Here is an 18,015-nt window from a genome sequence, read left to right as displayed (position 1 = left end):
ATATTCCTACTTTTGAAGTGGTAATCAAAACTTAGTTGTTGTTTTTAAAATACATTTTTGTTAAATCTGTTTCCATTTAAAAACAATTTATCCCCCTTTGGCAAACAAAGCCAAAGAATTTGGGCACTTCCTAGAAAATTAGGGTGATAAGAAACTGCCACTGCCAAGAAATAATAAAAAGAGAAAATGCTACATATGGTACTGTAAAACTCAGGTTACCATCCACGATTATTTGTTATAATGACATTGACATTTCAAAGCGTAATATTAAAAGGGAAATGGAACAGCTTTCCTGTTTCTGACAAGTTTCTGGTGCAATGTCATAAACTCAAGAGAGGGGAATCTTATGGCAAAACAGATTAGTTGGCCTGTCTCTTTGGCACATAGGGTCCCACATCATTCTTAGGGCAGAGAGTTTAGTTGATAAAAATGATTAAGAATACGTACGGAATATTGTGAAAATTCAAAATAGGAATGTGACTCATGACATCCAATATAGAGGAACTACTTATGATTAAACAATATTCCCCTTCTACTGGACACAACAGAATGACTGGATCATTCTGGAATATGTCACTAATTCAAGTTAAAGTTATTTCCAAGCATAGATGTTGAAATCTTTTATAATGAAGCCTTCCCATGGGCTATACCAGGCATGGACAAACTTGGGCCCTCCAGGTGTTTTGGACTTCAACTCAGCTTAACCAGCTTTTGGGGGGGGGGGCTGAGGCTGTTAGGAATTGTGGGAGCTTAAGTCCAAAACACCTGGTCTACACTGACATGAGACAGAAAGCATTATGCTTAATTCAAGGGTACCCAATTGTTTGATTTATATATATTTTTATTTTGCAGAGTTTATTGTAATCCCACAAGAATAACAGCAGTGACACCAGGAAAATAACTCCTCAACATGCCCCACTGTCCTTCAGGTTTTCCTGACTCACAAAATAATCAAAGATAAACCAATTGCTTTGTATTGTATTTTTAAAATTTAAGATGTCCTGAAAATTATTTAATTTGGAAGTGAGACATAAATCCTTAAAAAGGAAAAAAAAATCATTCTTAAAACTTTCACCATACACTGTAATGCACAAAGTCTTATTATCCAGGTTGAATATACTATATACTTGACACATGCTATTCAGACCACCCAGGTAGATGGAATTGCTCAATGTTGTATTGTTGCTTAAGCTGACAGCTCAGCACAACTTTTAAACAAATGGAACATATAAATAATTTTAAAAACAACTATTCTATTATTGCATGTTGTATTTTTTACATTAAAGTATTTAATGTAGCATAACTGCATTGCCCAAAGTCCCCTTACCACTGATACTGGTTTGAATGCACCATTACTTACTGAATAAGTGCTGCTCTTTCAAAGTAGTGAATTGCTTTTTCACAAAATTGTGTGTCAATGTAATAGGCTCCAAGCCATTCAATGACCTCAATGTTTGAAGGGAAATACCGATAGGACTGACAAAATAAAGAAGGTGAAAGAAACACAGCATTAGTGATAAACAACATCTTTATTTTGCTTCTGGAATATCTTACTCATGTATGTGTTTAATTCTCCAGATGCTGAAAATATGTAATACATGAATGAGAGCAGTGTGCTAATACCCCAACTAATCCCTAAAGAGAATGTGTCATGTTTTGCCCTCAACAGAAAACGTTTTAGAAGACTTTGCTGAATGGAGTGTCATATTTTCCAGGTGTCTTTCCCCTCCCCCCCCCCCAAACATGTCAATTTTGCAAAACAAAGTAAACACCACAAAATAGATTAATTTTCTTGAAAAATTAATTTTCTTGAAATATTTTGTTTTTTGAAATTCATTTGCAGGATAAGTTTCCTGCACCTCTGCTAAAAGAAGTGTACTTGGGAAGGGAAAATGACATGAATTAGAACTATGCTTTAGTTGTTTAGATTTTTAAAATAACCAAAGCTAAAGTATAATTCAGATAATTCAGACACAATCCTATGTTTACTCAAACAGAAATCTCACGGTGTATATTAGGGCTTATTTCCTAATAAGTATGATTGGAACGTCAGCCCTAAAAGTAAAAATACCAAATCATTCAATTTATGCTGAAGGTAAAAAAGCAAGGATTGTGGCACCCCAACCACTGCTTCCTTGTTCAAATAAACAAAAAAACACAGCTGTAGACAGCTGCCAAAGCAAGAACGGAACAAAGTAGTAACTAAAAAGCCACTGTGTGGTAAAGAACAAAATTAAATAGTAGTTTCAAGGTTTCCAGTGGTGCTACAACTAAAAACAGGAAACAAAAAGATATATTTTATATCCTTTGCGTTCACTGGAAAAAAACACAAGGTATATATTGCAAAGTTGATGAATGTTGTATCAACAGATTCTGCATGTATGGATTCTACTATTCAGAGTTTGAATCTTTTTAAAATCCAAAAAGCAAGCCTTGATTTTGCTATTTTATATAAGGGACACCACTTAACTATACCATACATCACTTTCACAAGGAACTTAACCCTTATACCATCTGAAGTAAAGTGAACTCAACATTTCTGCATCTATTGCTTGATGAAACTTTTATCTTATACAGCCTTCTTAAATATGCCAAGTATTATTCTTCATTAAAGACAAAGGAGTTAAATTCAATTTAAACTTCTAAGATACTTATTTAAAATGCTATTCCTTATATGCAACTTTTCCTTCTGTACAGAAAATACAGTCAGCATTATATGTACATATAGAATTATAATCTGAAAAAACACATACCTCGAAATAATATTGAAAAGCTTGTGACTTATCACCTTCAGTATCATAGAGTTCCCCAAGCTTTGCTAATGCATGTGAATCTGTTGGAACAACACTGATGAGCTGCATAAGCCACTCAATTGCCTGATTTGGATCCTCCATTAATTCATATCTGAGGTATGATCTGCTAAGAAATCTAAGTGTAATATTTTATGACACTCACAAATTCCAATGAAAGATTTACATGAGATACAACTGAGATACAATGATTCTTACATCCACAGGGGAAATGCTCCAAGATTCCCTGTAGATAAAACTGAAACTGTGGATAATGGTGAATGTTCCTTTTTGTTCTACTTGGGCAGAAATCATCCTATAGAATTGCACTAGAAGACCAAGAGAGGTCCTCAAACACTTCTGAAAGGGAATTTTTTGGAGCATAAGTGAAACCATGGATATCGGATCATATTATATATAAAGAATTCAATATCTGAAATGTTTGACTATATTTCTTGAAAAGATACATGCTTGCTATCTGGAAAAGAACCTGGGCGCTATTTCGAAGGATAGCGTGTAGCTTCAGAAAAGAATCCAATGCTTCATCTAATCTGTTCAGTTTTTTTAATGTTAAACCTACAATAAAGGTAAACAAAAGAAGAAGTTTCAACACATTTTCATGACAAAGGAGCACAATTAATATGGGAAAAGAAAAATAATCCCCTGCAGAGTAGGAATTATTTTTCAGATAGTTCATTCCCTTGTACCAAATACTACAATAAACTGATGAGTGTAGAAGACGTTAAAAGGTTCACATCTTATGCAGATGATGCATTGCCTGGCCATGCTGTGCCAGGCAAAAATCCTATTGGCTTTTGTTGTTATAAAGGAAGCATAAAGTGAGGATCAGAACAAAGTATTGCCAAATAAATGTCTAACAAGGGATCTGAGAACACTATCACTGGCAAACAAGTTTATCAAGAACTTTTGTTTGATGAATAAAGGCTATCTGATAGCTGCAGGTCTGATCTGAGCGCAATGGCTAAGAATTCAATGGCCACTTCAAAAAACCGACTTGATGTCCATCTCACTACATATTAATGCAGAATTCATATTGGCAGTGATCAGCTGATCTGTCACTTTCTTACTAAACATATCTTTTCTGACTATATCCTAACAACCGCTTTGCATTCATTGGAGCTTCACACTCTAATTGTATAAAATCCTTAAAATGCTCTGTTTTTCAGCTTTGGATTTTTTTTTTTTTTAGGACAGGGACCCTTGCTGGAATCCTCACTTTCTTCCAGTCTTATATTTTAATTAACTTCTTAAATCTAAATCTGCAAATGCCTCTGTTGAAAACCATCTGTTTGTGTTACACTCGCTGCCTGTCTCTACATCAGAGAAATCATCATTCTTGCTATTAACTTCCATGTCAAAGGCTATCATTGGCCGCCTTGTAAGCCTTCGGGCTGAGAAAAGTGGCATAGACATAAACAAAAAAACAAACAAACAAACAAACAGGTATCTTTCCCCTGTTATCTTTAAACCGTCAACATTCACTAATGCCATTAGCCTGCCTACTTTGTTAGTCTTGAATGGATAGCAGTGGGATATTAAAATACACAACCCCGTGTATTGATTTTTAGGCCTGTTCCTGGGAATACTTGGAGATCTGATTCAGAAAATTGTATTGGATAGACTGCATCATCTCTAGTTTCTTTGATATGGTGATCATGATTTTCTGTGGGAGAGCATATGGTAACTGGTAGATGGGATATGTTCTGTATCTCAAAAGCCAGAACTGATAGGGGGAAACTGGTGCCATTTTTGGAATCAGCAGGTAAAATATACCCAGAAACAGATCTAACATTTGGGGCACCAAAATGTGTGTTGGCCAGTGCGTGCTCTGCTAACCATCCACAGAATGTAAGTAAGATTTTTAAGGAGCTAATGCGAATATTCAAGTCAGCACTTATCTTATGTAGGTATTTCCAACCCAATCTATCAAATGTTTTTGTCATATAATAAGTGATAACAGCACTCCATGCAGTCATGCCAGCCACATGACCTTGGAGGCATCTACGGACAATGCCGGCTCTTCGGCTTAGAAATGGAGATGAGCACCACCACCCCAGAGTCAGACTCAACTAGACTTAATGTCAAGGGAAAACCTTTACCTTTACTAAGAGATAATTCTAAAAGCCCTGATTTTATTTTGTTCATTTATATGGCTAAGTTGGATATTTTGGATTATCATTAAATTGTCATTCATTGCTATGGACATCTTCAGTGAATTCGTAGTTAGCTGCACTGCCATTCCCGAGTTCATACTGCCCTAGCTATTTCTCCCATCTCTCTAAAAGTCCTATCTCAGACTACAGCACAAGTACTTACCAATATTATAAAGTGCTTCAGTGCAAGAAGAATCATTCCTTAAAGCTTCCTTGTAAAACTCTGCTGCCTTCTCATAGTCTCCATTTACAAAAATTGTATTTCCTTTATTTGTGAGAGCAGCTGGATTGTATCTATCAGAATTTACAGCTAAATCTGCATAATTGCTGGCCTGGGTAACTTCATTTTCCTACAATAAATACAAATACTTTACTAGCAAGTTAAGAGAGGGTTTATCTCTAAATAAATACAAGAACAAACACAAGTCAAAGGGGGCACCTTGTCAACTGCCAGTAGAGAGATCCACCTCCTCTACATCAGAGTGCGGTTTGGTGGCTTCAGGCACACCTTCTAGAGGCAGAACCAGAGGAGAGAACTCCATGGATGCCATTTGTGGAGGTTCAGCGGTCAGAGCTGGCTTGCCCTTGGATTCTCTGGGATCATGCCTCTCAGCCAGTTTTCTGGCCTTTTTCCTTCTGGCCTCCTTAGCTTTCCCCAAAGTTGGGGTTTTCTCTGGCAATAAAGTAGGCTTTTTATACTTTGTCTTTTCAGAGTGGGAAGCCATGGCTTCTTCAGCCGAATGTTTCATATTTCTCCTTCACAGAAGTCAGAGGAGGAATAGGCTTCCAGAGGATTTTGCAATGGGAGCCAAAACTGAGGAAGAAGGCAACAAGGCTTGTTGGCAAAGAGAAGATCAAAGCCTCACCTCTCAATTTTTCCTCACCTGGGAGGTAGAGGTCTGGCAGTGGATGCAGGACTCAACAACATGCTCCTCGCCCAGGCAAAGGAGGCACTTAAAGAGTGTCCATCTGTGTCGGGGAGCTTCCCACCACACTGTTTGCACTTCTTAAAGTGAGTCGTGGAGGCCATCCCGCACTAGGCCATACTAGGCCATAAGCCCCGTACGCACAATAGCATGAGAGTGAAAGCAAACATAGGAGCCTTACGAACAGCAAACTGGAAGACTCTCTCTGACTGAATAGAAGAGTGAATTAAAGAATTTTGCATTAATAGAGTTGGAAGACTAAACAGCTCAAAGGGCTCAAAGGTTCATGAAGCAGCTGCAGCGCGGATTAAAAGAACTAAGGGGTTTCAGCGACAAATTGGAATAGTGGACGGGGTTCTGCCTAGTGATTCTAGAAGGTTCTGAACACTGCTCTACGTCTGTGCAGAATACCCAATTATGTGATTCAAAGAGACCACAAAAAAGAAACCTGTTTTTGAAAAACATTTTGAAAACAAATATGCTGGTCCCCAGGGACCTGGGTGCCGTGTGTGGGTTTCACTTTGCCAAGTTTTGAGTTAAAGAGACTTACTTTTTGGTAGATGTTCAAACCTGTCATAAGTAATGGCTATTACAGTACCTGTCCAACCCCCCACCCCCAACTTGTACTCTATAGCTTATATATCAGAATTGATGTGAAAGGGATCTGTCTATGGAAAAGTATTTAAAATGCTGGGCAAATACTCCAGGTCTAGTCCAAATCAGTCTCTTTATGGCTGTTACTTTTTTTAAAGGAAAGAATAACTGTGTTACACCTCTTCCACAAATTATTTAGTTTGGCTCTTAGAAATATAATGAATGTGCTCCTTAGGGATGGTAATACTTGCAAATTGAGCAGAAAATGGATGACGTCAGAAAAAGGAACCACATCAAAGAATCACTGAAGATTTTTCCCCCAAGCTATTTGAAGGACATATGCGAGGCTTTCCCAAGGCAAAGAATAATACATGATGTTCAAAAACCGTATCATAAGTATTTCCCTCTAAAGTAACAAATATCTATATGAGGAGGAGGATTAGTATGGCTCTCCTCTTTATGCTCAAGCTTCTTGGTACTAAGGCAACTACCAAATTTATCCAAACAATATAGATAAAAGTATCAGAGGGAAGCTTTGGAGATAATGTTTAAAAGTGTTACTGAGATGGACACGTCTGGTATTCAACTGAAAACACAAACTCTGGGTTCACGGTAAACTCAAGATATCAGAATGTTTGGCTCCATATTAATCATCTATGCTTCTCAGTGATACTCTTGAATAACACAGAAATCTAAGATGTGACCCATCATTCGGGTTATGATTTTTTATATGGAGAGAAGGATACAGAGAGGGAGAAAAGATACTTTTCTTTCTTTCTTTCTTTCTTTTTTGTCATGTCAGGAGTGACTTGAGAAACTGCAAGAAAAGATACTGAACTCAAAGCACTGTTCCCTTTCTCCTCTGTGTAACACTGATTATTTATTTTTAGATACCAGCTTCAGACACTGAATGAATTTCAGCTTTTGGGGGTGGGGGTACGATTGAAACACTCTGCTTTATCCATCATCATATCTGGCGTTTTATGATGATGATGCTTGCAAGAATTTAGCTGTTTAGCTGTGAAATTTATTTCAAAGTTGTCTTCCCAAAATATCTGCATTATATTTTAAGACAAACCAAATGGAAACATCTACTGAGGCTGAATACCCTCAGACTTAAGTTAATAAGCACCATCCCAAGGAGTCACTTACCAAGAAATAAAGAAAGGAAAGATTTGTTGCAGCTGCACTTTTGACTCTGCTGTCTTTTTTCTCAAACATCTTTAATGTCTCCACAGCCTAGAAGTAAGTAATAAAGTTATTCATATTGAAAATCCATTTAAACAAGGGTTGCTGAACTTCTGTTGTAGGAAACTATGCAAAATAAATTCTTAGTTCAGGATATTGTGCCTATTTGGTCAGTGCATTGTCGATTCATAATACTACATTATTTAACAGCAACATATGAAAGGTGTTTGAGCATAACCATTCAGATCATACTATTTGCCAGTGAAGTGAAAGGGATTTTTTTCAAAGTAAATGTTCTATGGGACAAAGAGTCATAGCTTTCCCCAGCAATTCTGTGGGCAAAAGGGCAAAACAAGTCTGAGTAAACTTGCATAAGACTGACTGCAAATGACAATTTCCTATGACAAGTCACAATGAACAAATATAAAATTTGTATGAACACTTCCTTGGCATATAGACAGAACTGAAATAATTCTAAAGATGTGTGCATTTCCAAATATCACTGGATCTAAAACAAGAAATGAAAATATCAAGGAATAAGACAAAGTTCTGGATATAAAAGATTTAACTGTTGTGCTTGTTTCAATGAATCTGGCCCCACTCCCATTTCTTTAACTATGAATGAAGTTGCATGTTGTTGGCATTCAACACAAGGGTTATTTAGCACAATCCATTAGCAATTCTTCATGGGGTGATTAACACTATATTACTCTCATGTAGGATCTTGACCAACAAGTTGTACTCCAAAGCCCACAAGTGGAAGGGACTAGCAGACACAAGGAAAAAGTATATTTGACAAGCATTTCAGATCTAGAGCAGATCTAGAGCAGACTCAGAAACCACAAACTTGCCTTTACTTTGACTGATCAATTCTTATTTTTCTCTTCAGCTTCCACCAAAAGCTCAAATGATTTTCAAACCACTGTTTCATTGATATGATGTGCCTTCAAATCTACTTACACTTGTCACAACCCAGAAGGCATACAATAACAACTGGACCTGATGTGTCTCACTTTCATGCCCCATGGCATTTTATCAGCTGGTCAAAGGACTTTGTTTTTAAAAGTTCTTTATTTAGATGTGGCTCCAACAACTTCACCTTTGATTGCCTATCCGATACATAATTGCAAACTATGCACAAACTCTTTCCAGTGCTGTTGTGAAAATCAGTCCCTTTAAAAAGGCGCCCAACAATTGCTTCTAATTCTACAGCGACACTACTCCTATTTTCTGTTTTGTGAGGAAGGAACAGACTAGACTACAGCATTACTGATTCTGGGTCTAACTTATCACAGCAGTATCTCTTATGCTAAGATTAATATTTCAATTTTAAATACCATATGTTGTCTGCCATCTAAGTTATTTATTATTTATGATGACCTCAAGGCAAAATCATCACAGAGATTTCTTTGCCAGATTTATTCAGAGTGGTTTGCCATTGTCTTCCTTTGAGGCCGAGAGAGTGTGATTGCCCAAGGTTACCCAGTGGATTTCTATGGATGAAAAGGGATTTGAACCCTGTTCTCCATTTATAGTCCAATGCTCAAATCAGTACATCACATGGGTATCAAGCTATACATGCCAATGTCAAAAGCACTGGAAACTGGGTTTTTATAGAATTTTACTTTCTGAGAGTTCATTCTCTCCCTTTTAAAAATCCTTTCATTGATATAATTACAAATGCTGTACACTATTTGTTTGAACCATACAAAAAACAAACTAACAAGAATAGCAACCAAAATGACATGCCACAACGTATAGCAATCTAATCTGGGTTCTCCTGTCTTTCCATATCTTTCTTAATCCAGTAACTACAATACTTTCTAACAGAACTCTTATTGAATTAAGACACTTTGTGGATTTGCAGATACTTTGAACCATATTACAGACAAGATTGCAATATGCAAAGAACGTGATTTAAAGTTCAAATCTTCACTCCTTTTTCCTGATTTTAAATATTTTGTCTAGTGAAGAAATCCAGATAATCTCAAAAATACCCAGTTTTGTGTCCTTTTAAATTGCATAGTTATCACAATAAACTTTTTAAAATCTTTTTCACCAAATAGATGCCTCTGCATTTTTTTTCTTAAAAATATTGTTACCAAAAGAGAAAATAGGGTAAAATATGTGTTTTATAAAAGATGTATTTTCCTACAGTGTGGAAAAAATGTTTACCATAGTAGCATGTGTTGCTGCCACTGCATTTTGCATACCAAAGTCTACACCTTTTCTTTATTTTACATCTTGAACTTAATCCTTTTTGTAATATAAAAAGACTAGTTACATATCACTGGTTTGTTTCTGTCTACCCCCGCACCCCCCAGAAGTTTACGAAGCCCAACATTTCAGTTACTTATTATAAAGTGAATGTATCTTAGAGCAATGAGTCAAGTATGTGAAGTACATACTAGTTTTATAGTTTCCAGCACAAAGTGCATTAGTGTCTTAATTTATGAGGTGCAAAAGAGCACATATGCAAAGCCCATGGAACGAGCTCATGTTTATTGCTCCCCAGCAAACCACTTAGGAAGTACATGCTACAGTCACAGCAGAAACCCTATTTTCATTATTATCTACAGAGTTCATTAATTCCAAAGAAAAAAATGTTTTAAATGTGCATACATTTATTAATAATTCACAGGTAAATTGTACTAGATGTTTTGTGATCTACAGACTACAGGTTTTTGTTCATCAATAGATATATTTAATTGTATATACTTAACCAAAACGATTTTGCTAAAATAAAAAATGATTGTTTCCAAGGTAGTGCTTAATACAGGAATGTATTTCTTTTTTACAAAAATGTAGCTCATAGTGCCAAGTCAATTAAATTGTCAGTCTCAACTAGAGCAGACTTGGTCAATTGTTTGAAAAGTCAACACCTAAATATGTTTCATGATTAATGGATTGACAGAAGTTGGAACCATGAACCTGATTTAAGTCTAGATATATTCACATGCTGTGGTTGACGATAACAGCACTGCCTTCAATAAGTCATTATCTCAATAAATATATATCAAAAATGAATGCAAGTAACAAGTAACAAAGAGAAACCTTAAGAGACTTATAGGATGCATCTATACTGTAGAATTAATACACTTCAGCATCACTTTAACTGTGTTATCTAAGGCTTACATGGTCGGAATCACTGGGTTGCTGAGAGTTTTCCGGGCTATATGACCATGTTCCAGAAGCATTCTCTACTGATGTTTGTGATGAGCTTTAACTGTCAAGACTCAATGCTACAGAATCCTGGGAATTGTTGTTTTACAAGGTCTTCAATCTTCTCTGCCAAAGAGTGCCAGTGCCTCACCAAACAACAGTTCCTAGGATTCCAAAGCCTGAGCCATGGCAGTTAAAATGGCATCGGACAGTATTAATTCTATGGTTTAGATACACCCAGAGAAAAAAAACACAATTGTTCATTTCAGCTCAATGTTGTCTTGATTGATTGCAAATAGACAGGGGCCTTCCATATATATCCCTGCCTGAGGAGGTGGGAGATTTAACCAGGGACCTTTGGTAAACATAGTACACCACAGATATAACTACTCTCTTGAAAGCAACAGAAAATCTGTTAAGAAAATAAAGAATTGCTTGCTAGAAGTGTATGATCAAGGGCACCACATACAAATACAGCAATATACTGGCAGTCCCCAAGTTACAAACAAAATAAGTAAGTTTGTTCCTAAGTTGAATTTGCTTGTTAGTCGGAACAGGTACAATTTTGAAGTGTAACTCCAGCTATATAAGCTTTGGATAGCATAGGGAAGGGTTAACATCCCTGTGGTGTTTGTTTTGCTATCTGTGCCCCTGATCAGAAAATTTCACCTCGCTTTCTGTCCCTGTGACAATTGGATTCAGAAAATTTTGGCTTGTTGTGGAAACAAGGATTGGTGAGACAGCTTCAGTTGAGACACCTTTTCCCCATGAAAACTCTTTCAGGAGTGCATTTCTCTTCTAAGAGGTAGATTTATCTCACTTCCTGTTGTCTCAGTTCCACACTTAAGTGTGAGTGGTTTGTAAATCAGATGTTTGTAACTCGGGGACTGCCTGTAATTGAAATAATGCAACCACAGTGAAGCTACAACAAGGCATATGCAGTTTAAAGTTGCATTCCTATGGCTAAGAAACCATGATGACAGTGATGATCAAATGATTATTTTGGCATATTTTTCAGCTCTTTGGGACTCATATCACTGCCCAAGAATGTCCAAATGCTGTAATTTTTCTGCATTATAAGGATATGGAAGAGCATCCAGAGCAAGACATTGCAACTTGAATGTACATTTAGGGCACTACATACAGATACAGCAATATAAACAAAATAATGCAACTACAATGAAATTACAGCAATGTATACAGAACCTGAGGATGCAATCCTACAAGTGAGAAGGCACGACAAAGATTATGACCATGAACACTCCAACCAAAAACCTGCTGAGATTTGCTGCTACCAATAAAGAATATTGTCAGCAACCAATCAAACTCTATTTTTTCATTTGCAGGATTTTTCTTTAGACCAAGTCCATCTGGTCTATGTTTTTGTCCATCTTGTGGTACATCAGTTAGTCTCCCTGCTTCCCAAGAGGTAACTTCCTGATCTACTAATTTACACTTCTCTGAAGTAAGTGTTTCAACCAAGGAGGAGGCACTACAGACACCTATGTGGTGGCATAGATAAAGGGGTCTAATATTTCATGGCCCCTGCAAGGTCAGAATCCTATCCAGAACTAAAAGGGGGGGGGGGGCGACGACATTTACATAATTTCCTGTGGGTACAGAATACAGTTACAAGTATTCATTTGCCTAAATAAGGGTCTAGATTTAAGGGTCTACTGTGAAGGTGCACACATAGCATTTACAGATGTCTATTTGACTGAACAAACTCAGGAGAAACTATTTGTGTGCTTACAGTAGAGTACACAATGCTGATTGGCTGGGTCACTACTCTTCCTTTTCTCTTTCCTGAAACAATGTTTTACTGCTTTAAAAATGGAATAAACTTTTTATGTTAAGGCTACAAACATATTTCTGAATACATATGCATATGCAATCCATGATAGATTCCCTGAATATTTTGCCAGGGGATAAATCAAATATGCCAAACTAAGATAGAGAAAACTGAATTTAATTTTCAGAATGAAGGGAGGACGACGATGACAATGAGTTGCTAGTAAAGTGCCAATATGTTTGCTTTTCTTTTAAGTATGTACCACTTTACAGTAAACTTGTGCAAAAATAATATTTTAATACATATAAGTATAATACATACCTCATCATACTTACATCACCAAACAAGTTTGGAAAGAGAGTACAAGAAAGGAAAGAATAAAGCAAAATAAATGTCATCAATTTAAACAAAAAGATAAAAGTGAGAGCTACTCCATGGTTACACCATATAGTATCCTCGAATTATCATTATAAAAACTGATCAGATTTAGACCTAACATTGCATTCTGGATCACAGGTTAATAAAAAGTTCAGTTTTATTGATGTCAATTAAATTGGAAGAAGGAAGCAAAGAAAATGTTCTGAATTCTCCATTTAATAGTGTGATTATAGAGAAGGATTGCTTTCGGTTCATTGAGGGATATTATAATGGAAATTTATACTTGAAATAGTATTATTATTACTTAATGTCTACCAATGTACAAAAAGAATTTTGTAAAAACACTATACCTGATTAAAATCTTTTTGCCGCAAATATGTAATTGCTTTATTAATTTCCAGGTCATTGGCTAATTCCACGTACTGGGAAGTTTTCACTACGTCTACACACCTATAAGAATTGAAATCAAACGCAAAATTCTTTGTTACATAGCGAACATCCTGATTTCAAGAAAGCATTTTATCACCTAGTTTTAAAATCCAATATGTACTGTAGCCTTCTAGAAAAAAATCCTATCTGTCCTGATGCTGAGACACAACAGTTTGTTTATACACACACACACCACATGCTTCATAGAATCATAGATTTATAAGAGGCCCTGTGGGCCATCCAGCCCAACCCCCTGCCAAGAAGCAGGAAAATCACATTCAAAGCACCCCTGACAGATAGCCAGGATAGATTCAGCTTCTGTTGAGCTGAATCTATCCTGGCAAATGGGCAAGGTATACAACCTCCTTTGCAACAGCTTTACAACACAGCCCAGAATTATCATATTATTTCACAGACAAATTCAGATTGAGACTCAGCTTCCACAAAACCAACAGGGAGTTCAAAATGCAAGAGCAACTTGAACTAAAGGCTTTTTGGATCACAATCTTAGCAATCACTTCTAGATAACTTCTAAATCACTTTTAGATTTAGGGTACAAGGTTTGGAGCTTGGACATCCAACTATACAATTTGTGACATATGACTTGTCTCATTTTATCTGAGGAACTAATTGTCACTTCATGGAGAGAAAATGATCTGATTAGATAGTTACAAAATTATATGGACTCTTGAAAATATTTTATTTATTTCATTTATATTCCACCTTCTCCCCACAGAGAATTCGAGGGAGCTTGAATATGACATTTTAAAATGCTGATCTGCAAGAGAGGAAGAAACTGGCACAACAATGTTGCAATTGTCCCTCTGGGCAATTCCAGAATACATTATATGAAAATAACAACTCATTTGAAAAATGCTACCTACCAGTCATAGCCAACTGCAAATGATGTTTCAATTGCTGGAGCAATTAATTTAGCAGCTGTCATTATATATTTTTCTGCTGTAGCTTTCCTTAAAAACACAAGACATTTTTTTCCAGAAAAAAATGATCACAGATATCACAGGAATACAGGGACTGACCACAACACCTTGTAAAGATACTAGCAAGAATCACCAAGAATCTTGTGGCACATTAAAAACACATTTATTATATAGACTATAGATTAGCCATATTTATATAATATATACTAATATGAAATACTGACTGCTCTGAGAAGCAGAAATGAAATAGAAAAACAAAAGAAAGTAAACATTGAATTTATAATCTGTGAACATGTTATGGCTGACTGATAACTCTGAACAGGAATACTCTATGCTGCAACATTTTGTGCTATTTGAACTCCTGCAGTCCCACATCTGAGAAATCTGTTTTGGTGAGAGATAAATAAAAGTCTCAAATTGAAACACAGAACAAACAGATGGGGAGATGGTGGAAAACAAGTATCAATGTTACCGGAATTCAGAGTGGATAATTTAATAAACCTATGCTGTCTGCACAGCATAGTTGGATGCCTAAGAACATTTAACTTGACAAGGGCACAACTAAACAAAATATAACATTTGTTTAACATTCTTGAGACACCAAGCTGCAAACAATTAGTATTGAGCAGATTGTGGGATTTTTCTGATTAGAACATTCTTATATATTGATGATTCGGAGATTAATAATGTGGATGGGGTTGTTAAGAGTTAGGAGATGAACTTCCATGTTCACTTCTTGTATTTCTTAACCCAACTGAGTATTCCAATTCTCACATTAACTTAAATGTGGCCAACCTACCAACAGCCAGGGTGAATTAGCTCTATGTTGCCTAAGTGTAAACTGCCTTGAGTCCCCTCCGGGGTGAAAAAAAGCGGGGCAGAAATGTTGTAAATAAGTAAATAAATATACCTCTGTATCATGCTTAGCAAAAAATTGCAGAGGATTTAACTTTTTTGTCCCTGTCAGTTGTCTTGAATAAAAAGTACCTCAACAGTAAAAATAATTTGTCAAAACAGTTTTTCCCAGGGTTTCATTGGGTTCCAATGTCCCATTTTGGTAAATGAAGATTACTGGCTATGTAGATCAGATCCCCATTCCACCGTTTAAATATATCCACAGATCAAAGAAGATCCTTTGCAATTATACAACACAAGTGACATCCAATTTTACCTTTCACGTTCCATTTGCCGTAAGCTATCATTTTTAATTGCCTCTATCAATAGGTTTGTATGTGCATCATCCTATGTAAACACAGAAAGTACACTGTGGTTATATAAATAGAAAATGACATATAAAGGCATTAGATTTTAGAACAGATTACAAATAATATATAGCACTTCCTTTGCTTAACATTAAAATTAAAACAAGGACCACAGAAAAGAATACATGTCTATGATTATTCTGGAGGCATCTTGATGGTCAACTGTTGCATTGTGCAATGCAACAGGTCAGATAATTTGTTATTAAACTGTTCCTCCATAGAAGTTGCATCTATGCGGTGGACAACTGGAGTTTGGTTCCAGGACCCTCTGTAACATGTCAAAACATCCCATTATGTACAATGGTGTAGTAAAATGGAATCCCTTATTTAAAACGATGAACAACTCAGACAAGTGTGGGAGAGAGCCTGATGATCTCTGAAATGGCAGGAGATTACAAGAGGATATGCTTACACATCAGTGTCTGGCAAAATAAAGATTTGCTTTTTGAAATTTGAAGATATTCAAATCATGGTGGGTTGAATTTGTAAATGCAGAAACCATGGATACAGAGAGCCAACCATATGCTCTTTTTGTAACAATTAATAAAAATTTATCAGAAATCTCTACTTCAGAACTGCATTTGAAAACTCTGGGTGTAAAAAAAAAGACACAATGCAGAACCATGACAATAACCTTTGCATTCCATTATAATATGCTGCATCTTCCTCCATAATTCAAATGTTGTTACTTTGCAAGTTTTACAAGGTTTAGCTACATCTTTGCTTATACTTACCCCTTGTGAAATATACTTGTCATCATCATCAATATCCAATGGAACAGCAATTAATTTTTGGAAAGCTTTTTTCATTTGGTCTCTGTCTCCAGTAGCAAAATAGCAAAGGATCAAATTGAAGCCTGCTTTCAGGTTTGGCGAAGTGCTCATAATATGCTCAAATGAGCTAATGGCATCTGTATATTGGCCGGTTTTAATAAATGCAATTCCGATGTTCTGCATTATTTTAATCCTGATTAAAGAAATTACTGTTAGAAGCTATTATTTCACAATATTTACCCAGTTACAGATTTTTTAAAAAGTGAAGAGTGGAGGAACTTAACTGCATGGGACTGAAACCCCTCAGGGTTCTCAATCTGAGTCTCTGGAGTTTCCCCCCCCCATGTCATCATCATTTCAGGGTTTCCCAGTCTTTGCATTCTCCCGATCCCCTCTCTGGAGTTTTCTCCATGCCATCATCATTTCATGGTTTCCCAGCCTTTCCATTCTCATGATTCACCTCTCCCAGGTTCTAAAAATGTCTCTTTTACTGTGTTATTAATTGTCCTGATGATTATTTTTCATTTTTTTCTATCACCTTCTATTATTTTTCTGAGAGAATAATATTGGGTATTAAAATACTCATCAAAATGTCTCTAAAATGCTCTTTAAGTGTCAAGTCTTGAAAGTAGGAATAGTTGTGCATTGCATCAGCGAACAATTGTTAATAGTTGCATTGCTTTTCAAATGTAATTGTTTGCACAAAGAACCACTGTCATTTATTCAAAGAGTAACTGGAAATGGTTAACTTTATCATCTATCATTCCTTACTTCTGGACTCTGTTCATTAGCACATAAATAGAAATGTAGAGTAGTAACTTCCTTTTACACCATTGTTAGTGAAACTGAACCCTTTCCCATTCTACCATCCTTCCCTGTGTTCTTTTGCTTAAAGACTATAGTCCCCAGGCTGCATTCATTCCAGAATCAGACTTGCACTGGGAAAAAATACCCCAAGTGATGGAATATGAGAAAGTAGTATGGGGGAAGAAAGAGAAACCTTGTCATGCACCACCCTTTATATTCTTTTATATAAAGGTCAGACATATTTCCCATCTCTTTGTGATACGTGAACATATAAAGGACTGTTTTCTATCAAGGTAAAATGAAGACAGCAGTAAAATCAGTTAAATATTTATCTATATAGAGGTCTTCACCAATCTCCTAAGAAATAGCAGGAGGGTCTTCTCAGTTCAGATGCTATAACAGCAAGCAATATCAAATTGGTTCCTACTGGGACTCACCTCATCTCTTTATGGACACTTGCAATCTGATCTAGAGCCATTCGGTAAAATTTGATCGCTTTTGAATAGTTTCTCTGTTTCAAATAAATATTTGCCATGTTTACCTTCAGCATGCCTACCAAACAATACAATGAATTAAATATAGCCCAGGTCCCACATATTCCACAGAATCTTATTTGGATTATATATAGAATATATGTGATATAAATGGGTACACAGAAGCATCTGGAGAACATAAAAATGAAATATGTACAGACAATAAAAACTGTACTCTCTGTGATTGAAAATATCTTAATCTAATCTGTGAAAAAGGAGTATGTGATCTGGTTTTAAAAGCTAGGCATGGGTAATCTGTTAGTGGAA

General features: G+C 36.1%; 1 protein-coding gene across 6 annotated transcripts in view; it reads right to left on the bottom strand.

The window, feature by feature from the left end:
- IFT88 (intraflagellar transport 88) overlaps positions 1 to 18,015 on the bottom strand; it is a 41,006-nt gene that overhangs the window by 14,308 nt on the left and 8,683 nt on the right. For all 6 annotated transcript variants that reach the window (XM_060770954.2, XM_060770959.2, XM_060770960.2 and 3 more), the window contains exons 11-20: positions 17,653 to 17,767; positions 16,370 to 16,601; positions 15,545 to 15,615; positions 14,317 to 14,403; positions 13,354 to 13,453; positions 7,636 to 7,722; positions 5,127 to 5,313; positions 3,257 to 3,365; positions 2,754 to 2,904; positions 1,361 to 1,476 (exon numbers count right to left, since the gene is read on the bottom strand). In XM_060770954.2, coding sequence (XP_060626937.1) covers positions 1,361 to 1,476; positions 2,754 to 2,904; positions 3,257 to 3,365; positions 5,127 to 5,313; positions 7,636 to 7,722; positions 13,354 to 13,453; positions 14,317 to 14,403; positions 15,545 to 15,615; positions 16,370 to 16,601; positions 17,653 to 17,767 — 1,255 coding nt within the window. The remainder of the gene's footprint in view (positions 1 to 1,360; positions 1,477 to 2,753; positions 2,905 to 3,256; positions 3,366 to 5,126; positions 5,314 to 7,635; positions 7,723 to 13,353; positions 13,454 to 14,316; positions 14,404 to 15,544; positions 15,616 to 16,369; positions 16,602 to 17,652; positions 17,768 to 18,015) is intronic.

This window comes from Anolis sagrei, chromosome 3, assembly GCF_037176765.1.
Source record: "Anolis sagrei isolate rAnoSag1 chromosome 3, rAnoSag1.mat, whole genome shotgun sequence".
NCBI classification, from domain to species: Eukaryota; Metazoa; Chordata; class Lepidosauria; order Squamata; family Dactyloidae; genus Anolis; species Anolis sagrei.
The sequence above is the reverse complement of the archived record's forward strand: the minus strand, read 5'-3'. Positions and strand labels throughout refer to the sequence as shown.